The sequence below is a fragment of the Entelurus aequoreus genome, linkage group LG05 (genome assembly GCF_033978785.1).
Source record: "Entelurus aequoreus isolate RoL-2023_Sb linkage group LG05, RoL_Eaeq_v1.1, whole genome shotgun sequence".
Classification (NCBI taxonomy): domain Eukaryota; kingdom Metazoa; phylum Chordata; class Actinopteri; order Syngnathiformes; family Syngnathidae; genus Entelurus; species Entelurus aequoreus.
In genome coordinates, this window is record NC_084735.1 from 13,955,874 (window position 1) to 13,983,373 (window position 27,500).

Below are 27,500 nucleotides of genomic sequence, written 5' to 3' on the forward strand. Positions count from 1 at the left end.
GGGGCAGCACTGTGCCTTGTAGTAGTCCCAACTATGGCCTCATGGGGGCAGCACTGTGCCTTTTAGTAGTCCCAACTATGGCCTCACGGGGGCAGCACTGTGCCTTGTAGTAGTCCCAACTATGGCCTCACTGGGGCAGCACTGTGCCTTGTAATGGCCTCACGGGGGCAGCACTGTGCCTTGTAGTAGTCCCAACTATGGCCTCATGGGGGCAGCACTGTGCCTTGTAGTAGTCCCAACTATGGCCTCACTGGGGCAGCACTGTGCCTTGTAGTAGTCCCAACTATGGCCTCACTGGGGCAGCACTGTGCCTTGTAATGGCCTCACAGGGGCAGCACTGTGCCTTGTAGTAGTCCCAACTATGGCCTCACTGGGGCAGCACTGTGCCTTGTAATGGCCTCACGGGGGCAGCACTGTGTCTTGTAGTAGTCCCAACTATGGCCTCATGGGGGCAGCACTGTGCCTTCATCACTCCGGGAACTCTTTGGCCCGCTTTCTGTTTGTATTCGCCGGTCGCCATGGCCTACTTTTCACCCTGCTGCCACATTTAAAGCGGAGAGTCTAATTGAAAAAAAAAAAAATATTGATTGGCGGACGTGTTTATAAAAGGGGCGCTAAAAATAGTCCCCGCGTGACGCCGCCGGCGAGAGGGCGCTCATCGAACACTTCCAGGGCGGGCGCCCAGTTTTTGCAGATTGGTGGACGGGCTTTCAGAACAGGAAGAAGAAAAATGTCCTCCATTGTTTACGAGGAGGACTTCCTGTTTGCGGAGTCACGTTTCGGACGTGAACCGCGGACTTTGATATGAAGTCACTTCCTGGCCCCTGCAGCTGGCGGCGCCTGATACCGAGACGGCCCCGGCAGCCAGGAAAGCCCAGACGGACGAGGAACTCCCAAACAATTAGGGGGGGAGAAAAGCAACACTGTGTGGATGGACCAAGTCTGGCAGGACCAGTAGACCCTCCCCCCGGTATTTTACTAGCCCAGACCACAAGCCGCGGGATGTTCTTGGCCCCGGTCTCTGGGCTCCTACTGGCTGACTGCAGGCCGCTCCTTCTGGACTTGAAGAGAAGTCTGTAGAATGTCCACATCCCGACAATAAAAACTTGATGGAGCGTTCAAAAAAACTGGACTAAAAAGTACACAAATATTGTGGCCAGACAACGATAAAGTACTTTGGACTTAATAAATACTTCCTCTTGTTACTTAGTACAGCATAGTACTACTACATACGCACTAATAAGTAACCACATGTACTACACACAGCATAGTACTACTACATACGTACTAGTAAGTAACCAGTACCACTACATACGTACTAATAAGTAACCACATGTACTACATACAGCATAGTACTACTACATACGTACTAGTAAGTAACCAGTACCACTACATACGTACTAATAAGTAACCACATGTACTACATACAGCATAGTACTACTACATACGTACTAGTAAGTAACCAGTACCACTACATAAGTACTAATAAGTAACCACAAGTACTACATACAGCATAGTACTACTACATACGTACTAGTAAATAACCAGTACTACTACATAAGTACTAATAAGTAACCACAAGTACTACATACAGCATAGTACTACTACATACGTACTAGTAAATAACCAGTACTACTACATAAGTACTAATAAGTAACCACAAGTACTACATACAGCATAGTACTACTACATACGTACTAGTAAGTAACCAGTACTACTACATAAGTACTAATAAGTAACCACAATTACTACATACAGCATAGTACTACTACATACGTACTAGTAAGTAACCAGTACTACTACATACGTACTAATAAGTAACCACATGTACTATGTAAAGCATAGTACTACTACATACGTACTAGTAAGTAACCAGTACTACTACATAAGTACTAATAAGTAACCACAAGTACTACATACAGCATAGTACTACTACATACGTACTAGTAAGTAACCAGTACCACTACATACATACTAGTAAGTAACCACATGTACTACATACAGCATAGTACTACTACATACGTACTAGTAAGTAACCAGTACTACTACATACGTACTAATAAGTAACCACATGTACTATGTAAAGCATAGTACTACTACATACGTACTAGTAAGTAACCAGTACTACTACATAAGTACTAATAAGTAACCACAAGTACTACATACAGCATAGTACTACTACATACGTACTAGTAAGTAACCAGTACCACTACATACATACTAGTAAGTAACCACATGTACTACATACAGCATAGTACTACTACATACGTACTAGTAAGTAACCAGTACCACTGCATACATACTAGTAAGTAACCACAATTACTACATACAGCATAGTACTACTACATACGTACTAGTAAGTAACCAGTACTACTACATACGTACTAATAAGTAACCACATGTACTATGTAAAGCATAGTACTACTACATACGTACTAGTAAGTAACCAGTACTACTACATAAGTACTAATAAGTAACCACAAGTACTACATACAGCATAGTACTACTACATACGTACTAGTAAGTAACCAGTACCACTACATACATACTAGTAAGTAACCACATGTACTACATACAGCATAGTACTACTACATACGTACTAGTAAGTAACCAGTACCACTGCATACGTACTAATAAGTAACCAGTACTACAACATACATGCTAGTAAGTAACCAGTACTACTACATACATTCTAGTAATTAACCAGTACCACTACATATGTACTAGTAAGTAACCACATGTACTACATACAGCATAGTACTACTACATATGTACTAGTAAGTAACTAGTAATACTACATACATACTAGTAAGTAACCAGTACTACTACATACATGCTAGTAAGTAACCAGTACTACTACATACATACTAGTAAGTAACCAGTACCACTACATACATACTAATAAGTAACCACATGTACTACATACAGCATAGTACTACTACATACGTACTAGTAAGTAACCAGGACCACTACATACGTACTAATAAGTAACCACAAGTACTACATACAGCATAGTACTACTACATACGTACTAGTAAGTAACCAGTACTACTACATACATACTAATAAGTAACCACAAGTACTAGATACAGCATAGTACTACTACATATGTACTAGTAAGTAAACAGTACTACTACATAAGTACTAGTAGGTCACCAGTACTACTACATAAGTACTAGTAAGTAACCAAATGTACTATGTAAAGCATAGTACTACTACATACGTACTAGTAAGTAACCAGTACCACTACATACGTACTAGTAAGTAACCACATGTACTACGTACAGCTAATACTACTACATACGTACTAGTAAGTAACCAGTACTACTACATACGTACTAGTAAGTAACCAGTGCTACTACATAAGTACTAGTAAGTAACCAGTACCACTACATATGTGCTAGTAAGTAACCAATACTACTACTACATACGTACTAGTAAGTAACCAGTACTACTACATAAGTACTAGTAAGTAACCACATGTACTACGTACAGCATAATACTACTACATATGTACTAGTAAGTAACCAGTACTACTACATAAGTTCTAGTAAGTAACCAGTACCACTACATATGTGCTAGTAAGTAACCAATACTACTACTAAATGTGTACTAGTAAGTAACCAGTACTACTTCATAAGTACTAGCAAGTAACCACATATACTACGTACAGCATAATACTACTACATAAGTATTAATAGGTAACCAGTACTACTACATAAGTACTAGTAAGTAACCAGTACTACTACATATGTGCTAGTAAGTAACCAATACTACTACTACTACATACGTACTAGTAAGTAACCAGTACTACTACATAAGTACTAGTAAGTAACCACATGTACTACATACGTACTGGTAAGTAACCAGTACCACTACATACGTACTAGTAAGTAACCACATGTACTACGTAAAGCATAATACTACTACATATGTACTTGTAAGTAACCACATGTACTACATACAGCAGAGTACTACTACATACGTACTAGTAAGTAACCAGTACCACTACATATGTTCTAGTAAGTAACCAGTTATACTACATAAGTACAAGTAAGTAACCACATGTACTACTAGTTGTGTGCCGACGAGAAAGAATCTACTACTCATTAGTAGTTTGCACATACACACTATGTAGTACACACTCCATAGTGTGTACACATGGTGGTACTATGCACTAGGTGGAGTGTACTTGGTAGTATGCATTGTATAGTGTAGACTTGGTTGTACACACTATGTAGTGTGCACTTGGTTGTAGTGCACTTGGTTGTAGTGCACTTGGTTACAGTGTGTACTTGATTGTAGTGCACTTTGTTGTAGTGCACTTGGTTACAGTGTGTACTTGGTTGTAGTGCACTTTGTTGTAGTGCACTTGGTTGTAGTGTGCACTTGGTTGTAGTGTGCACTTGGTTATAGTGTGCACTTGGTTGTAGTGCACTTGGTTGTAGTGTGCACTTGGTTATAGTGTGCACTTGGTAATAGTGTGCACTTGGTAATAGTGTGCACTTGGTTGTAGTGCATTTGGTTATAGTGTGCACTTGGTTGTAGTGCACTTGGTTGTAGTGCACTTGGTTTTAGTGTGCACTTATAGTGTGCACTTGGTTGTAGTGTACACTTGGTTGTAGTGCACTTGGTTGTAGTGTGCACTTGGTTGTAGTGTACACTTGGTTGTAGTGCACTTGGTTGTAGTGTGCACTTGGTTGTAGTGTGCACTTGGTTATAGTGTGCACTTGGTTATAGTGTGCACTTGGTTGTAGTGCATTTGGTTATAGTGTGCACTTGGTTGTAGTGTGCACTTGGTTGTAGTGCACTTGGTTGTAGTGCACTTGGTTGTAGTGTGCACTTGTAGTGTGCACTTGGTTGTAGTGCACTTTGTTATAGTGTGCACTTGGTTGTAGTGTACACTTGGTTGTAGTGCACTTGGTTGTAGTGCACTTGGTTGTAGTGTGCACTGGGTTGTAGTGTGCACTTGGTTATAGTGTGCACTTGGTTATAGTGTGCACTTGGTTATAGTGTGCACTTGGTTGTAGTGTGCACTTGGTTGTAGTGCACTTGGCTAAATAAATAAATAGTGCAGTCATCATTTGTGACAATTCAATTAAATCAAGAAAAAAAAAAGAATGTATGCAAGTTGCAGACCAAAAAAAAAGTCAGTTTAAAGCTTTTCAAAATAAAATGCTTCTTTCAGGTCTGCCTGGTGTCATGTGGGACTACGTTATGTAAACCCGCGCCGTCCCTTTAAGAGGCCAGACGCTCAAGTTGCGGCCAGACGAGACATTCAGACTTTCCAGTGTTTGATCGGACGCCGCACAAAGATGTGGGCCAAACACCCGGTGTCACTCTGGTGTGATCGCCCGCAGAAATAGGCGTCCATGTCAGTGCCTGAAACGCTCACCCGTCCAAGCTAATTAGCGCTAACTCCTAATAAACGCTAAAGTACACACTCGTGTCCCGGGGAACAAACTCTTTGACTTTTTAACCACAGAAACGCCACACCTGAGGGTGACGTGAGAAGCCACACAAATACGGAAAAAGGCGCCATTGTGGTCCCGACGGCGCACTTGAAGGGTAATGACACCTGGCGTCGCTGCGGGAGCACACGTCACACAGGAAGTGGGGCGACACAATGGCGACTTGTCCGAGGTTCCTCGGTCCTGTCGCGTACCCTGCCTGATCCTAAACACTGGACTCTACTCACCATCATCGAGGTACATCTGGTCCAGGTCCTGGGGTTCCTGTTTGATGCTGACTCCGAGCGCTGGGGGGCCGCCGTCATCCTTCTCCGGCTCCTCGCCCTGTCCAGGAGCGCCTGGGCTCCCGCCGGGGGTGGTGCAGGGAGTCGGGGAGAAGGGCGTCTCCGGTCCGGGAGCCGGCGTGGAGACGGCGGGCGGGTAGACGGCGGGCGGCTGGAGTCGACCGGGGGTCTCCCGGATGATGGACACGTGGGGCATCGGGAAGGGCGGCGCCGAGGGCGACAGGTCGTGTAGTTTGGGGCTGCCGCTCGGGGAGGCGTCGGTCGGCGATCTCTGCTGACTGTAAGCCCCGCCCACCACGCCAGGCCTCAGCTCGGCGGTGGGGAAGCACAGCTGCGGATTGAGGCCGGTCCCGTGCGGGGCGCCCACCAGGGGGCCGTCGTAGTCATCCCGCGGCTCCGTTTTGATGGTCGGAACTGGAGAGAGGAGACGGAGCCGGGTGAGTAAACACATTTGTGCACTTGATAGCACGCAGTGCACTTGGTTTTATGCACTACATGGTGTGTACTTGGTGGTAGTGTGCACTAAGTAGTGCACTTGGTGGTACTAGGTAGTGTGCACTTGGTAATATGCATTAAGTAGTGTGAACTTGGTGGTAGGATGCACTAGGTAGTGCACTTGGTGGTACTAGGTAGTGTGCACTGCACTTGGTAATATGCATTAAGTAGTGGGTACTTGGTGGTACTGTGCACTAAGTAGTGCACTTGGTGGTACTAGGTAGTGTGCACTGCACTTGGTAATATGCATTAAGTAGTGTGTACTTGGTAGTACTATGCACTAAGTAGCGCACTTCGTGGTACTAGGTAGTGTGCACTACACTTGGTAACATGCATTAAGTAGTGTGTACTTGGTGGTACTATGCACTAAGTAGTGCACTCGGTGGTACTAGGTAGTGTGCACTTGGTAATATGCATTAAGTAGAGTTTACTTGGTGGTACTATACACTGAGTAGTGCACTTGGTGGTACTAGGTGGTGTGCACTTGGTAATGTTAACCTGGCATGATGTTGAAATGTGAGATAAGCATGTAGCTAACATATCTATGCTAATGTTAATTAACCTAGCATGATGTTAAAATGTGAGATTAGCATGTAGCTAACATATCTATGATAATGTTAATTAACATAGCATGATGTTAAAATGTGAGATTAGCATGTAGCTACCATATCTATGCTAATGTTGTTAACCTGGCATGATGTTAAAATGTGAGGTTAGCATGTAGCTAACATATCTATGCCAATGTTGTTAACCTGGCATGATGTTAAAATGTGAGGTTAGCATGTAGCTAACATATCTATGCCAATGTTGTTAACCTGGCATGATGTTAAAATGTGAGATTAGCATGTAGCTAACATATCTATGATAATGTTAATTAACATAGCATGATGTTAAAATGTGAGATTAGCATGTAGCTAACATATCTACGCCAATGTTGTTAACCTGGCATGATGTTAAAATGTGAGGTTAGCATGTAGCTAACATATCTATGATAATGTTAATTAACCTAGCATGATGTTAAAATGTGAGATTAGCATGTTGCTAACATATCTATGCTAATGTTGTTAACCTGGCATGATGTTAAAATGTGGGGTTAGCATGTAGCTAACATATCTATGCCAATGTTGTTAACCTGGCATGATGTTAAAATGTGAGGTTAGCATGTAGCTAACATATCTACGCCAATGTTGTTAACCTGGCATGATGTTAAAATGTGAGGTTAGCATGTAGCTAACATATCTACGCCAATGTTGTTAACCTGGCATGATGTTAAAATGTGAGGTTAGCATGTAGCTAACATATCTATGCCAATGTTGTTAACCTGGCATGATGTTAAAATGTGAGGTTAGCATGTAGCTAACATATCTATGCCAATGTTGTTAACCTGGCATGATGTTAAAATGTGAGGTTAGCATGTTGCTAACATATCTATGCCAATGTTGTTAACCTGGCATGATGTTAAAATGTGAGGTTAGCATGTAGCTAACATATCTACGCCAATGTTGTTAACCTGGCATGATGTTAAAATGTGAGGTTAGCATGTCGCTAACATATCTACGCCAATGTTGTTAACCTGGCATGATGTTAAAATGTGAGGTTAGCATGTAGCTAACATATCTATGCTAATGTTGTTAACCTGGCATGATGTTAAAATGTGAGGTTAGCATGTAGCTAACATATCTATGCCAATGTTGTTAACCTGGCATGATGTTAAAATGTGAGGTTAGCATGTAGCTAACATATCTACGGCAATGTTGTTAACCTGGCATGATGTTAAAATGTGAGGTTAGCATGTAGCTAACGAGATTAAAAATAAAATGAAGTGGTAGTTCACCGCTCGAAGGCACGTAGGTGAAGCGCTGGCATTGACTTCGTTTCCTCTTGCCGTTGCAGACGTAAAAGTTGACGTGGACGGGCGAGGACAGTCGCTGGTTCCTGTAGGGCGGGGTCTCCACCAGCAGAACGTTCTGGAAGACGGAACACAAAGTGAAAGGAACGTTTGAGGTCTGAATATTGTGGGAGAAAACAAAGAAAGTGTATTTTGGAGGCGCTCGCTGGTGAAAAAACATTACAGAGGCGTGAACACGGCAGTGGGCGGGGCCACAAGCCTTTCTTCCTGCTGGGTGAGTGACAGGTGGGCGGGGCTAACGGTCTCTCGGGCCTGTTTAAAGCTCAGCAAAATATTGTAATAAAATATTGTAATAAAATATCACCACTGTACGGAGCCCCTAAAGAGACATGGGGGAAAAAATATATTTATAATTTTTTATTTTATTTTGTATTTTTTCCAGACATGTATCTCGTGCGCAAATTTTTTTTTATAAAAAAAAAATAAATTCCCCCATGTCCCTTTAGTGGCTCCGTACCACTGCAATAAAATAACTAAATGCAGCTGTACAATATTTGGGATAAAAATGTACAAAGCAATTGAGAATAAAAATACATATATTTATGATGATATTTATTATATTTATAATATATATGATATTAAAAAAGGAAACATGTATAAAACAGTATAAATAATAAGAATAATATCAGTAACAGTTGTTTAATTTTTTTAATCTAAAAAAGTATTTTCCATTTTTTTTTTTATAATTTTGCAAATTTGTAAAATTGTTCCTTTTTTTTTTTTTGTAAATTTGTATTTAATTGTATTTATTTTAAAACGATTGATAACTTTGGAGAATCATTAAAAAAAATGTATATTGACATTTTTCTGATCTATTCTCCAAAAATATGAACGCATAATTTTCTAAAAATCGCTGAAAAAAAATATTGAATTGGATGAAAAAATATATTTAATTTGTTACATTTTTTATACGTTTTCGAGAATTGATGTCAAATATTTTTAGCGATTCCCGAAAATCATTCATCGATATAAAATTTAATGTTAGCATTTGGCTCACATAGCTAGCTAGTGTTGCTAACCTACCATTGTAAAATGAAACGTTAGCATGTAGCGACATAGCTATACTAGTGCTGCTAACCTAGCATGATGTCAAAATATAATGTTAGCATGTAGCTCATATAACTGTGCTCGAAGAAAAATACATGTTTTATGATGATATTTATTATATTTATGATATATATGATATTAAAAAAAGGAAACATGTATAAAACAGTATAAATAATAAGAATAATATCAGTAACAGTTGTTTAATTTTTTTAATCCAAAAAAGGATTTTCGAAAAAAAATTAAATCATTTTGCAAATTTGCAAAATTGTTCCTTTTTTTTGTAAATTTGTATTTAAGTTTATTTTAAAACGATTCATAACTTTGGAGAACCATTAAAAATGTTTAATATTTACATTTTTCTGATCGATTCGCCAAAAATATCAATGCATAATTTTCTAAAAATTTCTAATTTTTTTTAATACGTTTTCGAGAATTGATGTCAAATATTTTTAGCGATTCCCGAAAATCATTCATCGATATAAAATTGAATGTTAGCATTTAGGTCACATAGCTAGCTAGTGTCGCTAACCTACTATTGTAAAATGTAATGTTAGCATGTAGCGACATAGCTATACTAGTGCTGCTAACCTAGCATGATGTCAAAATACAATGTTAGCATGTAAAATATTTTTAGCGATTCCCGAAAATCATTCATCGATATATAAAATTGAATGTTAGCATTTAGCTCATATAGCCAGCTAGTGTTGCTAACCTACAATTATAAAATGTAATGTTAGCATGTAGCGACAAAGCTATACTAGTGTTGCTAACCTAGCATGATGTCAAAATATAATGTTAGCATGTAGCTCACATAACTGTGCTTGTGTTTCTAACCTAGCATGATGTTGAATTTTAATGTTAGCATGTAGCTCATATAGATATACTAATGCTGGTAACCTAGCATGATGTTGAAATGTAATGTAAGTATGTAGCTCATATAGTGTAGCTAACTTAGCATGATGTTACAATGTGAAGTTAGCATGTAGTTCACATACCTATGCTAGTGCTAGTAACCTAGCATGATGTTAAAATATAATGTTAGCATGTAGCTCATATAGCTATACTAGTGTTGCTAACCTAGCATGATGTCAAAATACAATGTTAGCATGTAGGTCACATGGCTATGCTAGTGTTGCTAACCTAGCATGATTTTAAATGTAGTGTTAGCAATTAGCTCACATATTTGTGCTCGTGTAGCTAACCTAGCATGTTTGCACGTCTCCATGTGAGGTAAGTCGTTTTATTCGCTTCCAAAGAGGTAAATAATCCCCCACACGGTGACGGAGGCACTGAGGTATTCACAGCAGATGTTTTCTAACTCTTGCTGTTGACGCTAGCAGGTGCAGTGTGTCACACCAAGCTGACCCCCCTCCCAGATCTCCCACACACTCCCAGGGCCCCGCACTCCCAGGGCCCCGCACCAGCGTCTCCACTCAGCGCACAGGCGGGGCATGTGTGCCTAATGAAGTGGCCCACGTCCAGCAGAGACATCGGACAGGAAAGTGCGTTTGAGTGTGAAGCGGGATGCCATGGGGACAGTGGCACGTTAAAACAGCCACTTTCTCATCATCTTTCTTCCGTCTTCCTTTACAATGACGAGTGAAGCTGCACGAAACCTTGTGTCTGCAATTGTAAATAATTTAGTTTTTTTAAGTTTTGTGTTTTTTGTACAATCCATATAAAGTAATACACATTAGCCTATTGTTCAAATAATGAAAAAAAACATCATTAAATATGTTTGTTTTATTGTATTGTTACATTAATAGCTGTTGTATTATTATAGGGTGGCTAAACATGTCATAGGATTTTCAGAGGGAGGAAAAACCAAGACATTTAATATAAAATGTAAAATGAATAAATACATAAAAAGAAAAAAAATGGTTAAAAGCCATCGTCCTGGGGAGCATTTAATTTCGCCCCGTGCATTCCATATATATTTAATTTCCTTAACGACTTGCCATAATATATATATATATAAATATATTATATATAAGCCAAATTATCCCGATCCAGATATTACTTTAATTCAAGTAATTAAGTTATATTTCCAGGGCTTGAATTTACAACCATTTTAGTCCCATATGTGCCCAAAATGTAATCTGTGCAACTTCAAAATATTTGGGAACAAACAATTATTGTATTGTGAGCTAAAGTGGTGGCATTAGCCTCTGTGTTGTGAATTGTTAACATAGAGGCTAATGCCACCACTTTCATTGTGTTTCAGTGTATCTTGAAGGATCATGCAAGTCATTGTTTCTCGTTGATGCTGTAAACAAAATGTCACCATGTTTGTTGTTGTACTGAACACAGATTGAAAATAAACCCACTGAAATAATAATAATAACAATGAATCATTTCTAAGTCTTTTTTAGCCGTTTGTGAAGTTTTGTGCTCGTGCGCTACGTTCGCTCGCATCCTGTGCATTTCCTGGGGGCTAAGCCCCCCCTGTCCTTAAAAGCTAGTGACGCCCCTGGAGTCTGGAATGGAGGATGTGACGAACAAATAAGAGCGTTTGAGTGTGAAGTGGGATGCCATAGTGGCACGTTAAAACAGCCACTTTCTCAATGGAGTCTGGAATGGAGGACGTAACAGAAAAGCGTGTTAGAGTGTGAAGCGGGATGCCATAGTGGCACGTTAACACAGCCACTTTCTCAATGGAGTCTGGAAAAGAGGACGTAACAGAAAAGCGTGTTTGAGTGTGAAGCGGGATGCCATAGTGACACGTTAAAACAGCCACTTTCTCAATGGAGTCTGGAATGGAGGACGTAACAGAAAAGCGTGTTAGAGTGTGAAGTGGGATGCCATAGTGGCACGTTAAAACAGCCACTTTCTCAATGGAGTCTGGAATGGAGGACGTAACAGAAAAGCGTGTTTGAGTGTGAAGCGGGATGCCATAGTGGCACGTTAAAACAGCCACTTTCTCAATGGAGTCTGGAATGGAGGACGTAACAGAAAAGCGTGTTTGAGTGTGAAGCGGGATGCCATAGTGGCACGTTAAAACAGCCACTTTCTCAAGGGAGTCTGGAATGGAGGACGTAACAGAAAAGCGTGTTTGAGTGTAAAGTGGGATGCCATAGTGGCACGTTAAAACAGCCACTTTCTCAATGGAGTCTGGAATGGAGGACGTAACAGAAAAGCGTGTTTGAGTGTGAAGCGGGATGCCATAGTGGCACGTTAAAACAGCCACTTTCTCAATGGAGTCTGGAATGGAGGACGTAACAGAAAAGCGCGTTTGAGTGTGAAGCGGGATGCCATAGTGGCACGTTAAAACAGCCACTTTCTCAATGGAGTCTGGAATGGAGGACGTAACAGAAAAGCGTGTTTGAGTGTGAAGCGGGATGCCATAGTGGCACGTTAAAACAGCCACTTTCTCAATGGAGTCTGGAATGGAGGACGTAACAGAAAAGCGTGTTAGAGTGTGAAGTGGAATGCCATAGTGGCACGTTAAAACAGCCACTTTCTCAATGGAGTCTGGAATGGAGGACGTAACAGAAAAGCGTGTTTGAGTGTAAAGCGGGATGCCATAGTGACACGTTAAAACAGCCACTTTCTCAATGGAGTCTGGAATGGAGGACGTAACAGAAAAGCGTGTTTGAATGTAAAGCGGGATGCCATAGTGGCACGTTAAAACAGCCACTTTCTCAATGGAGTCTGGAATGGAGGACGTAACAGAAAAGCGTGTTTGAGTGTGAAGCGGGATGCCATAGTGGCACGTTAAAACAGCCACTTTCTCAATGGAGTCTGGAATGGAGGACGTAACAGAAAAGCGTGTTTGAGTGTGAAGCGGGATGCCATAGTGGCACGTTAAAACAGCCACTTTCTCAATGGAGTCTGGAATGGAGGACGTAACAGAAAAGCGTGTTTGAGTGTGAAGCGGGATGCCATAGTGGCACGTTAAAACAGCCACTTTCTCAAGGGAGTCTGGAATGGAGGACGTAACAGAAAAGCGTGTTTGAGTGTGAAGCGGGATGCCATAGTGGCACGTTAAAACAGCCACTTTCTCAATGGAGTCTGGAATGGAGGACGTAACAGAAAAGCGTGTTTGAGTGTGAAGCGGGATGCCATAGTGGCACGTTAAAACAGCCACTTTCTCAATGGAGTCTGGAATGGAGGACGTAACAGAAAAGCGTGTTTGAGTGTGAAGCGGGATGCCATAATGGCACGTTAAAACAGCCACTTTCTCAATGGAGTCTGGAATGGAGGATGTAACAGAAAAGCGTGTTTGAGTGTGAAGCGGGATGCCATAATGGCACGTTAAAACAGCCACTTTCTCAATGGAGTCTGGAATGGAGGACATAACAGAAAAGCATGTTTGAGTGTGAAGCGGGATGCCATAGTGGCACGTTAAAACAGCCACTTTCTCAATGGAGTCTGGAATGGAGGACGTAACAGAAAAGCGTGTTTGAGTGTGAAGCGGGATGCCATAGTGGCACGTTAAAACAGCCACTTTCTCAAGGGAGTCTGGAATGGAGGACGTAACAGAAAAGCGTGTTTGAGTGTGAAGCGGGATGCCATAGTGGCACGTTAAAACAGCCACTTTCTCAATGGAGTCTGGAATGGAGGACGTAACAGAAAAGCGTGTTAGAGTGTGAAGCGGGATGCCATAGTGGCACGTTAAAACAGCCACTTTCTCAATGGAGTCTGGAATGGAGGACGTAACAGAAAAGCGTGTTTGAGTGTGAAGCGGGATGCCATAGTGGCACGTTAAAACAGCCACTTTCTCAATGGAGTCTGGAATGGAGGACGTAACAGAAAAGCGTGTTTGAGTGTGAAGCGGGATGCCATAGTGGCACGTTAAAACAGCCACTTTCTCAAGGGAGTCTGGAATGGAGGACGTAACAGAAAAGCGTGTTTGAGTGTGAAGCGGGATGCCATAGTGGCACGTTAAAACAGCCACTTTCTCAAGGGAGTCTGGAATGGAGGACGTAACAGAAAAGCGTGTTTGAGTGTGAAGCGGGATGCCATAGTGGCACGTTAAAACAGCCACTTTCTTAATGGAGTCTGGAATGGAGGACGTAACAGAAAAGCGTGTTTGAGTGTGAAGCGGGATGCCATAGTGACACGTTAAAACAGCCACTTTCTCAATGGAGTCTGGAATGGAGGACGTAACAGAAAAGCGTGTTTGAGTGTGAAGCGGGATGCCATAGTGGCACGTTAAAACAGCCACTTTCTCAATGGAGTCTGGAATGGAGGACGTAACAGAAAAGCGTGTTAGAGTGTGAAGCGGGATGCCATAGTGGCACGTTAAAACAGCCACTTTCTCAATGGAGTCTGGAATGGAGGACGTAACAGAAAAGCGTGTTTGAGTGTGAAGCGGGATGCCACAGTGGCACGTTAAAACAGCCACTTTCTCAATGGAGTCTGGAATGGAGGACGTAACAGAAAAGCGTGTTTGAGTGTGAAGCGGGATGCCATAGTGGCATGTTAAAACAGCCACTTTCTCAATGGAGTCTGGAATGGAGGACGTAACAGAAAAGCGTGTTTGAGTGTGAAGCGGGATGCCATAGTGGCATGTTAAAACAGCCACTTTCTCAATGGAGTCTGGAATGGAGGACGTAACAGAAAAGCGTGTTTGAGTGTGAAGCGGGATGCCATAGTGGCACGTTAAAACAGCCACTTTCTCAATGGAGTCTGGAATGGAGGACGTAACAGAAAAGCGTGTTTGAGTGTGAAGCGGGATGCCATAGTGGCACGTTAAAACAGCCACTTTCTCAATAGAGTCTGGAATGGAGGACGTAACAGAAAAGCGTGTTTGAGTGTGAAGCGGGATGCCATAGTGGCACGTTAAAACAGCCACTTTCTCAAGGGAGTCTGGAATGGAGGACGTAACAGAAAAGCGTGTTTGAGTGTGAAGCGGGATGCCATAGTGGCACGTTAAAACAGCCACTTACTCAATGGGCGTCTGGAATGGAGGACGTAACAGAAAAGTGTGTTAGAGTGTGAAGCGGGATGCCATAGTGGCACGTTAAAACAGCCACTTTCTCAATGGAGTCTGGAATGGAGGACGTAACAGAAAAGCGTGTTTGAGTGTGAAGTGGGATGCCATAGTGGCGCGTTAAAACAGCCACTTTCTCAATGGAGTCTGGAATGGAGGACGTAACAGAAAAGCGTGTTTGAGCGTGAAGCGGGATGCCATAGTGGCACGTTAAAACAGCCACTTTCTCAATGGAGTCTGGAATGGAGGACGTAACAGAAAAGCGTGTTTGAGTGTGAAGCGGGATGCCATAGTGGCACGTTAAAGGCCTACTGAAACCCACTACTACCGACCACGCAGTCTGATAGTTTATATATCAATGATGAAATCTTAACATTATAACACATGCCAATACGGCCGGGTTAACTTATAAAGTGACATTTTAAATTTGCCGCTAAACTTCCGGTTCGAAACGCCTCTGCGGATGACGTATGCGCGTGACGTAGCCCGGCGAACACGGGTATGCCTTCCACATTGAAGCCGATACGAAAAAGCTCTGTATTCATTTCATAATTCCACAGTATTCTGGACATCTGTGTTCGTGAATCTGTTTCAATCATGTTCATTGCATTATGGAGAAGGAAGCCAAGCAAGCAAAGAAGAAAGTTGTCGGTGCGAAATGGACGTATTTTTCGAACGTAGTCAGCCACAACAGTACACAGCCGGCGCTTCTTTGTTTACATTCCCGAAAGATGCAGTCAAGATGGAAGAACTCGGATAACAGAGACTCTAACCAGGAGGACTTTTGATTTGGATACACAGACGCCTGTAGAGAACTGGGACAACACAGACTCTTACCAGGATTACTTTGATTTGGATGACAAAGACGCAGACGTGCTACTGTGAGTATGCAGCTTTGGCTTTTTTTTGCGTATGTACGTAACTTTTTTAAAATATATAAGCTTTATGAACCTTGGGTTAGGTGAACGGTCTTTTGGGCTGAGTGATTGTGTGTGTTGATCATGTGTTTGAATTGTATTGGCGTGTTCTATGGAGCTAGGAGCTAGCAGAGGAGCTAGGAGCTAGCATAACACGTACCGTACCGGACGTGCGCGTCACGTACGTAACTTTTTAAAAATATATAAGCTTTATGAACCTTGGGTTAGGTGAACGGTCTTTTGGGCTGAGTGATTGTGTGTGTTGATCAGGTGTTTGAATTGTATTGGCGTGTTCTATGGAGCTAGGAGCTAGCAGAGGAGCTAGGAGCTAGCATAACAAACACGCAGGTGTTATTATGCAGGATTAATTTGTGGCATATTAAATATAAGCCTGGTTGTGTTGTGGCTAATAGAGTATATATATGTCTTGTGTTTATTTACTGTTGTAGTCATTCCCAGCTGAATATCAGGTACCGTGAGTATGCAGCCTTGGCTGCTAAACATTCGATAACTTGACCGTATGTGCGCGTCACGTACGTAACTTTTTAAAAATATATAAGCTTTATGAACCTTGGGTTAGGTAAACTGTCTTTTGGGCTGAGTGATTGTGTGTGTTGATCAGGTGTTTGAATTGTATTGGCGTGTTCTATGGAGCTAGGAGCTAGCAGAGGAGCTAGGAGCTAGCATAACAAACACGCAGGTGTTTTTATGCAGGATTAATTTGTGGCATATTAAATATAAGCCTGGTTGTGTTGTGGCTAATAGAGTATATATATGTCTTGTGTTTATTTACTGTTGTAGTCATTCCCAGCTGAATATCAGGTCACCCTCGGCTCTCACAGCATCTTCCCTATCTGAATAGCTTCAACTCCCCACTAGTCCTTCACTTGCACTTTACTCATCCACAAATCTTTCATCCTCGCTCAAATTAATGGGGAAATTATCGCTTTCTCGGTCCGAATCTCTCTCACTTCATGCGGCCATCATTGTAAACAATAGGGAACTTTGCGTATATGTTCAACTGACTACGTCACGCTACTTCCGGTAGGTGCAAGCCTTTTTTTTATCAGATACCAAAAGTTGCAATCTTTATCGTCGTTGTTCTATACTAAATCCTTTCAGCAAAAATATGGCAATATCGCGAAATGATCAAGTATGACACATAGAATAGATCTGCTATCCCCGTTTAAATAAAAAAAATTCATTTCAGTAGGCCTTTAAAACAGCCACTTTCTCAATGGAGTCTGGAATGGAGGACGTAACAGAAAAGCGTGTTTGAGAGTGAAGCGGGATGCCATAGTGGCACGTTAAAACAGCCACTTTCTCAATGGAGTCTGGAATGGAGGACGTAACAGAAAAGCGTGTTTGAGTGTGAAGCGGGATGCCATAGTGGCACGTTAAAACAGCCACTTTCTCAATGGAGTCTGGAATGGAGGACGTAACAGAAAAGCGTGTTTGAGTGTGAAGCGGGATGCCATAGTGGCACGTTAAAACAGCCACTTTCTCAATGGAGTCTGGAATGGAGGACGTAACAGAAAAGCGTGTTTGAGTGTGAAGCGGGATGCCATAGTGGCACGTTAAAACAGCCACTTTCTCAATGGAGTCTGGAATGGAGGACGTAACAGAAAAGCGTGTTTGAGTGTGAAGCGGGATGCCATAGTGGCACGTTAAAACAGCCACTTTCTCAATGGAGTCTGGAATGGAGGACGTAACAGAAAAGCATGTTTGAGTGTGAAGCGGGATGCCATAGTGGCACGTTAAAACAGCCACTTTCTCAAGGGAGTCTGGAATGGAGGATCTAACAGAAAAGCGTGTTTGAGTGTAAAGCGGGATGCCATAATGGCACGTTAAAACAGCCACTTTCTCAATGGAGTCTGGAATGGAGGACGCAACAGAAAAGCGTGTTTGAGTGTGAAGTAGGATGCCATAGTGGCACGTTAAAACAGCCACTTTCTCAATGGAGTCTGGAATGGAGGACGTAACAGAAAAGCGTGTTTGAGTGTGAAGTAGGATGCCATAGTGGCACGTTAAAACAGCCACTTTCTCAATGGAGTCTGGAATGGAGGACGTAACAGAAAAGCGTGTTTGAGTGTGAAGCGGGATGCCATAGTGGCACGTTAAAACAGCCACTTTCTCAATGGAGTCTGGAATGGAGGACGTAACAGAAAAGCATGTTTGAGTGTGAAGCGGGATGCCATAGTGGCACGTTAAAACAGCCACTTTCTCAAGGGAGTCTGGAATGGAGGACGCAACAGAAAAGCGTGTTTGAGTGTGAAGTAGGATGCCATAGTGGCACGTTAAAACAGCCACTTTCTCAATGGAGTCTGGAATGGAGGACGTAACAGAAAAGCGTGTTTGAGTGTGAAGCGGGATGCCATAGTGGCACGTTAAAACAGCCACTTTCTCAATGGAGTCTGGAATGGAGGACGTAACAGAAAGGCGTGTTTGAGTGTAAAGTGGGATGCCATAGTGGCACGTTAAAACAGCCACTTTCTCAATGGAGTCTGGAATGGAGGACGTAACAGAAAGGCGTGTTTGAGTGTAAAGTGGGATGCCATAGTGGCACGTTAAAACAGCCACTTTCTCAATGGAGTCTGGAATGGAGGACATGTTTTGAGTATCTCAGGTGCTTTGTCGCTTACATGCTTGGAGGCGTCTCGGTCCACTTTGGCCTCGGTCTCCCACAAGTGATGTCCGTCTGGCCGAGACAAACGAGAAGAAGAAAGTTCCGTGTCAGACGTGAAGAAATGGAAAGCGGCTGCTATCATCATCAGTGATAGAGAAAGCAGCGAGCACACGTCACAGCGTCTGACCTCATGTCCGCAGAGATACATCTGATGCAACACTCACACATACACACACACACACACACACACACACACACACACACGCACACACACACACACACGCTGAGTCATTCCAAGGAGATGAGCGACATGTCGTGCGGAGGCCTTGACTTGAAGGTCTTCTGGAATCCGCCAGCAGCTGGCCAGCTCGTTAGCGCAGCAAACGTCTGGAAAGTGAGAGGTCGCCTCGAAAGTGCTTGCCGGAATCTGTGCTGCCTCGACCTCGCAACTCTAGATGTTTTGTTAGCGAGCTGCGACGTGACAACTTCTACACTAACTATTTGATTTGATTTTGTAAAGTCATCAATTCAAACACAAGTCAAAGATCATCTATGTGACAGGAGTGTTCTGCTGTTTGAAGGACATAACAAAGGTCAAAGATCTTCTATGTGACAGGAGTGTTCTGCTGTTTGAAGGACGTAATGAAGGTCAAAGATCATCTATGTGACAGGAGTGTTCTGCTGTTTGGAGGACATAACAAAGGTCAAAGATCCTCTATGTGACAGGGGTGTTCTGCTGTTTGAAGGACGTAATGAAGGTCAAAGATCATCTATGTGACAGGAGTGTTCTGCTGTTTTAAGGACATAACAAAGGTCAAAGATCCTCTATGTGACAGGAGTGTTCTGCTGTTTTAAGGACTTAATGCAGGTCAAAGATCCTCTATGTGACAAGAGTGTTCTGCTGTTTTAAGGACATAACAAAGGTCAAAGATCATCTATGTGACAGGAGTGTTCTGCTGTTTGAAGGACATAACAAAGGTCAAAGATCCTCTATGTGACAGGAGTGTTCTGCTGTTTGAAGGACGTAATGAAGGTCAAAGATCATCTATGTGACAGGAGTGTTCTGCTGTTTGGAGGACATAACAAAGGTCAAAGATCCTCTATGTGACAGGAGTGTTCTGCTGTTTGAAGGACGTAATGAAGGTCAAAGATCATCTATGTGACAGGAGTGTTCTGCTGTTTTAAGGACATAACAAAGGTCAAAGATCCTCTATGTGACAGGAGTGTTCTGCTGTTTTAAGGACTTAATGCAGGTCAAAGATCCTCTATGTGACAAGAGTGTTCTGCTGTTTTAAGGACATAACAAAGGTCAAAGATCATCTATGTGACAGGAGTGTTCTGCTGTTTGAAGGACGTAATGAAGGTCAAAGATCATCTATGTGACAGGAGTGTTCTGCTGTTTTAAGGACTTAATGCAGGTCAAAGATCCTCTATGTGACAGGAGTGTTCTGCTGTTTGAAGGACGTAATGAAGGTCAAAGATCATCTATGTGACAGGAGTGTTCTGCTGTTTGAAGGACATAACAAAGGTCAAAGATCCTCTATGTGACAGGAGTGTTCTGCTGTTTGAAGGACGTAATGAAGGTCAAAGATCATCTATGTGACAGGAGTGTTCTGCTGTTTTAAGGACATAACACAGGTCAAAGATCATCTATGTGACAGGAGTGTTCTGCTGTTTGAAGGACGTAATGAAGGTCAAAGATCATCTATGTGACAGGAGTGTTCTGCTGTTTGAAGGACGTAATGAAGGTCAAATATCATCTATGTGACAGGAGTGTTCTGCTGTTTGAAGGACGTAATGAAGGTCAAAGATCATCTATGTGACAGGAGTGTTCTGCTGTTTGAAGGACGTAATGAAGGTCAAATATCATCTATGTGACAGGAGTGTTCTCCTGTTTTAAGGACATAACAAAGGTCAAAGATCATCTATGTGACAGGAGTGTTCTGCTGTTTTAAGGACATAACAAAGGTCAAAGATCCTCTATGTGACAGGAGTGTTCTGCTGTTTTAAGGACTTAATGCAGGTCAAAGATCCTCTATGTGACAAGAGTGTTCTGCTGTTTTAAGGACATAAAGGTCAAAGATCATCTATGTGACAGGAGTGTTCTCCTGTTTTAAGGACATAAAGGTCAAAGATCATCTATGTGACAGGAGTGTTCTGCTGTTTGAAGGACGTAATGAAGGTCAAATATCATCTATGTGACAGGAGTGTTCTCCTGTTTTAAGGACATAACAAAGGTCAAAGATCATCTATGTGACAGGAGTGTTCTGCTGTTTTAAGGACATAACAAAGGTCAAAGATCCTCTATGTGACAGGAGTGTTCTGCTGTTTTAAGGACTTAATGCAGGTCAAAGATCCTCTATGTGACAAGAGTGTTCTGCTGTTTTAAGGACATAAAGGTCAAAGATCATCTATGTGACAGGAGTGTTCTCCTGTTTTAAGGACATAAAGGTCAAAGATCATCTATGTGACAGGAGTGTTCTGCTGTTTGAAGGACGTAATGAAGGTCAAAGATCATCTATGTGACAGGAGTGTTCTGCTGTTTTAAGGACATAACAAAGGTCAAAGATCATCTATGTGACAGGAGTGTTCTGCTGTTTGAAGGACGTAATGAAGGTCAAAGATCATCTATGTGACAGGAGTGTTCTGCTGTTTGAAGGACATAACAAAGGTCAAAGATCCTCTATGTGACAGGAGTGTTCTGCTGTTTGAAGGACGTAATGAAGGTCAAAGATCATCTATGTGACAGGAGTGTTCTGCTGTTTTAAGGACATAACAAAGGTCAAAGATCATCTATGTGACAGGAGTGTTCTGCTGTTTGAAGGACGTAATGAAGGTCAAAGATCATCTATGTGACAGGAGTGTTCTGCTGTTTGAAGGACGTAATGAAGGTCAAAGATCATCTATGTGACAGGAGTGTTCTGCTGTTTTAAGGACTTAATGCAGGTCAAAGATCATCTATGTGACCGGAGTGTTCTCCTGTTTTAAGGACAGAACGCAGGTCAAAGATCATCTATGTGACAGGAGTGCTCTGCTGTTTTAAGGACAGAACACAGATCAAAGATCATCTATGTGACAGGAGTGTTCTGCTGTTTTAAGGACATAATGAAGGTCAAAGATCATCTATGTGACAGGAGTGTTCTGCTGTTTTAAGGACAGAACACAGGTCAAAGATCATCTATGTGACAGGAGTGTTCTCCTGTTTTAAGGACAGAACACAGGTCAAAGATCATCTATGTGACAGGAGTGTTCTGCTGTTTTAAGGACAGAACACAGGTCAAAGATCATCTATGTGACAGGAGTGTTCTGCTGTTTTAAGGACATAATGAAGGTCAAAGATCATCTATGTGACAGGAGTGTTCTGCTGTTTTAAGGACAGAACACAGGTCAAAGATCATCTATGTGACAGGAGTGTTCTCCTGTTTTAAGGACAGAACACAGGTCAAAGATCATCTATGTGACAGGAGTGTTCTGCTGTTTTAAGGACAGAACACAGGTCAAAGATCATCTATGTGACAGAGTGTTCTTCTGTTTTAAGGACAGAACACAGGTCAAAGATCATCTATGTGACAGGAGTGTTCTCTTGTTTTAAGGACAGAACACAGGTCAAAGATCATCTATGTGACAGGAGTGTTCTCCTGTTTTAAGGACAGAACACAGGTCAAAGATCATCTATGTGACATGAGTGTTCTCCTGTTTTAAGGACAGAACACAAGTCAAAGATCATCTATGTGACAGGAGTGTTCTCCTGTTTTAAGGACAGAACACAGGTCAAAGATCATCTATGTGACAGGAGTGTTCTCCTGTTTTAAGGACAGAACACAAGTCAAAGATCATCTATGTGACAGGAGTGTTCTCCTGTTTTAAGGACAGAACACAGGTCAAAGATCATCTATGTGACAGGAGTGTTCCCCTGTTTTAAGGACAGAACACAGGTCAAAGATCATCTATGTGACAGGAGTGTTCTGCTGTAGCCTAAGAAAAGGATATCTGCGGTTTCAGCATCTGTATGTGATGTCTCCTGTCACACATGAACACATGTGTATGTGATGTCTTGTGTTACACATGAACACATGTGTATGTAATGTCTTGTGTCACACATGAACACATGTGTATGTGATGTCTTGTGTTACACATGAACACATGTGTATGTGATGTCTCGTGTCACACATGAACACATGTGTATGTGATGTCTTGTGTTACACATGAACACATGTGTATGTAATGTCTTGTGTTACACATGAACACATCTGTATGTGGTCTTGTGTTACACATGAACACATGTGTATGTGGTCTTGTGTTACACATGAACACATGTGTATGTGATGCCTTGTGTTACACATGAACACATGTGTATGTGGTCTTGTGTTACACATGAACACATGTGTATGTGATGCCTTGTGTTACACATGAACACATCTGAATGTGATGTCTTGTGTTACACATGAACACATCTGTATGTGGTCTTGTGTTACACATGAACACATGTGTATGTAATGTCTTGTGTTACACATGAACACATCTGTATGTGGTCTTGTGTTACACATGAACACATGTGTATGTGGTCTTGTGTTACACATGAACACATGTGTATGTGGTCTTGTGTTACACATGAACACATGTGTATGTGGTCTTGTGTTACACATGAACACATGTGTATGTGGTCTTGTGTTACACATGAACACATGTGTATGTGGTCTTGTGTTACACATGAACACATGTGTATGTGGTCTTGTGTTACACATGAACACATGTGTATGTGATGCCTTGTGTTACACATGAACACATGTGTATGTGGTCTTGTGTTACACATGAACACATGTGTATGTGATGCCTTGTGTTACACATGAACACATCTGAATGTGATGTCTTGTGTTACACATGAACACATCTGTATGTGGTCTTGTGTTACACATGAACACATGTGTATGTAATGTCTTGTGTTACACATGAACACATGTGTATGTGGTCTTGTGTTACACATGAACACATGTGTATGTGGTCTTGTGTTACACATGAACACATGTGTATGTGATGCCTTGTGTTACACATGAACACATGTGTATGTGGTCTTGTGTTACACATGAACACATGTGTATGTGGTCTTGTGTTACACATGAACACATGTGTATGTGATGCCTTGTGTTACACATGAACACATGTGTATGTGGTCTTGTGTTACACATGAACACATGTGTATGTGATGCCTTGTGTTACACATGAACACATCTGAATGTGATGTCTTGTGTTACACATGAACACATCTGTATGTGGTCTTGTGTTACACATGAACACATGTGTATGTGATGCCTTGTGTTACACATGAACACGTGTATGTGATGTCTTGTGTTACACATGAACACATCTGAATGTGATGTCTTGTGTTACACATGAACACATTTGGATGTGATTCTTGTGTTACACATGAACACATGTGTATGTAATGTCTTGTGTTACACATGAACACATGTGTATGTAATGTTTTGTGTTACACATGAACACATTTGGATGTGATGTCTTGTGTTACACATGAACACATGTGTATGTAATGTCTTGTGTTACACATGAACACATGTGTATGTAATGTTTTGTGTTACACATGTGTGTGTATGTAATGTCTTGTGTTACACATGAACACATGTGTATGTGATTCTTGTGTTACACATGAACACATGTGTATGTGATGTCTTGTGTTACACATGAACACATGTGTATGTGATGTCTTGTGTTACACATGAACACATGTGTATGTGATGTCTTGTGTTACACATGAACACATGTGTATGTGATGTCTTGTGTTACACATGAACACATGTGTATGTAATGTCTTGTGTTACACATGAACACATCTGTATGTGATGTGTTTTGTTACGCATGAACACATGTGTATGTGATGTCTTGTGTTACACATGAACACATGTGTATGTAATGTCTTGTGTTACACATGAACACATGTGTATGTAATGTCTTGTGTTACACATGAACACATCTGTATGTAATGTCTTGTGTTACACATGAACACATGTGTATGTAATGTCTTGTGTTACACATGAACACATGTGTATGTAATGTCTTGTGTTACACATGAACACAAGCGCCTGTGTAAATATGTCATGTGTAGACCAACCAATGAGAGTCACGCAGACTTCAGTCTAGCGGACTCACAGAGTTTCTACCAGAGTTCTTATTGTCATAGTGGATGACCGCAGAATGTTTCGGAGTCCAACATCTGTTCTGATCCAGGACCCCCCGCCCCTAGAACAATATAGTTCTCTGGCCCACCGTGTTGGACCACATCCAATATAATCCCAGGTTCAACACCGGTCCGCATAAACCCGCTGCTCCTTGACTGAGGCTCACGTTGGAGCGGGTCCAGTACCACAGACCATACCCTACGTGAGTTCACAGTACCACAGACCATACCCTACGTGTCCTGGCGGCTCACAAAGGACACTAACTTAGAGTCAACACATGACCCACCTGTTCTTTCTTTGAAACCACACCGTGGAGGACTCTAGGACCGACATGGTCCGACTGGACTTAGTCCCCAAAGTCTGTGTACCTGAGACACGAGACCTTGGCCGCCAGCAGACGTACAAACACTGTAAAGGTTTCCTTTTAACAACACTCAGTAAAGGTTTGGGAACTGAGGAGACATTTTGGAAGTGCAATTCTTTCCCATTCTTGCTTGATGTACAGCTTAAGTCTCCCTTCTTATATCAATGGGAGACAGCTCTTTTAAAACAGCAGAATGCCCCTGTCGTATAGATGATCTTTGAGCTGTGTTTTTGAAGTAGGTCTTTTAAAACAGCAGAATGCCTCTGTCATATAGATGATCTTTGAGCTGTGTTTTTGAAGTAGGTCTTTTGAAACAGCAGAATGCCTCTGTCATATAGATGATCTTTGAGCTGTGTTTTTGAAGTAGGTCTTTTAAAACAGCAGAATGCCCCTGTCATATAGATGATCTTTGAGCTGTGTTTTTGAAGTAGGTCTTTTAAAACAGCAGAATGCCCCTGTCGTATAGATGATCTTTGAGCTGTGTTTTTGAAGTAGGTCTTTTTGCAGAAAGCTCCTCTCATATAGATGATCTTTGACTCATGTTTTTGAAATAGGTCTTTTAAAACGGCAGCAAGCTACTGTCATATAGATGATCTCTGATCTGTGGTTTTGAAGTCAGCCTTTTAAAACAGCAGAATGCCCCTGTCATATAGATGATCTTTGATTTGTGTTTTTGAAGTAGGTCTTTTAAAACAGCAGAAATCTCCTGTCATATAGATGATCTTTGATTTGTGTTTTTGAAGTAGGTCTTTTAAAACAGCAGAAATCTCCTGTCATATAGATGATCTTTGAGCTGTGTTTTTGAAGTAGGTCTTTTAAAACAGCAGAAATCTCCTGTCATATAGATGATCTTTGAGCTGTGTTTTTGAAGTAGGTCTTTTAAAACAGCAGAAAGCTCCTGTCATATACTGTAGATGATCTTTGATTTGTAATTTTGAAGTAGGTTTTTTAAAACTGCAGAACGCCCCTGTCATATAGATGATCTTTGACTCATGTTTTTTGAAATATGTCTTTTAAAACAGCACGAAGCTCCTGTCATATAGATGATCTTTGACTAAGGTTAAAGTTATAAACAAAATAAAGATAATGACTGGACAAGAAGTTCCAGCCCTCCAGTGTTTATTGTAATGTTGTAAAAATATGGACCCACAACATAAACAGTTAAAAAGTGTTTGTCGTGACTTATATTTGTTGTCATTAAATCCAAATGTTCATTTAAGACATTTCATACAATTGCCACTAGGGGGCATGTGAGTGATGACATAACAACGTCTCCTATTTGACTGTTGTGATGTTCTTCTCGCCTCGCTGCACATCTCCCGTGGAACTCGACACCCGCCAAAAGCCCAGGATTAAATCTCAGGTAGGAACGACGGCCATTTTATCGTGCGTGGCCGGGGAAAAGCCCCACCAGTCCGTCTTGGATGACGAGACCGCATCCGCCGCCACCGCCGTACGGACCATCCCTGGCCGATGTTATCTTGTTTGGAGCCAGGTGAGGAGCAGCAGGTGCAAGAGCAGCGGCCATTTTGGCTTTGAAAGTTAGCGTTAGCATCAAACGTGGCGCTACCTAATGTTATTTTCACCTTTGAACCGATACAGCACCGATCACCCAGTCATTGATACCGGTACTCAAATTTCGGTACATTTGTGTGCGTGGTGATAAACATTCATTTCTTCACCATAAAAGTCTCACTTTTTAACGTAACATTTAAAAACTTGCTCATTATCTTCTCCACACAAAAATATACAATTTAAATAAATAAAACAGTTAACTAGTCATAAATAAATTAAAGAAAATATGTTTGTGAAATAAATCCTTATAGAAACAAATATGTATATTTGTTATTTCTTTAATTTATTTCTTTAATTTTTACATTATTTTATTTTTTATTATGTTGTTTGATGTATTCGTATTTTATATATATATATATATATATATATATATATATATATATATATATATATATATATATATATATATATATATATATACACACACATTAAAAATAATAGTACAAATTATATTAAATATAATAAGAACTTAAATTAATGTATTGTACGTATTTAAAAAAAGTAATATGAATAAAATACATAATTAATAATAAATAAATCAAAGCAAATATGTTTTAAATAAATCTTTATGGAAACATATATATATATATATATATATATATATATATATATATATTTTATAATAAATGTACATGTTTATAATAATAGATAAATACATAAATATTACCGTTATAATAATATAT

The 27,500-nt window shown here is 41.2% G+C and overlaps 1 protein-coding gene across 3 annotated transcripts in view; it reads right to left on the reverse strand.

Moving 5' to 3' along the window:
- The window catches only part of atp9b (ATPase phospholipid transporting 9B), a 312,368-nt gene that overhangs the window by 1,698 nt on the left and 283,170 nt on the right, over positions 1-27,500 (reverse strand). For all 3 annotated transcript variants that reach the window (XM_062047159.1, XM_062047158.1, XM_062047161.1), the window contains exons 37-38: positions 8,085-8,217; positions 5,699-6,169 (exon numbers count right to left, since the gene is read on the reverse strand). In XM_062047159.1, coding sequence (XP_061903143.1) covers positions 5,699-6,169; positions 8,085-8,217 — 604 coding nt within the window. The remainder of the gene's footprint in view (positions 1-5,698; positions 6,170-8,084; positions 8,218-27,500) is intronic.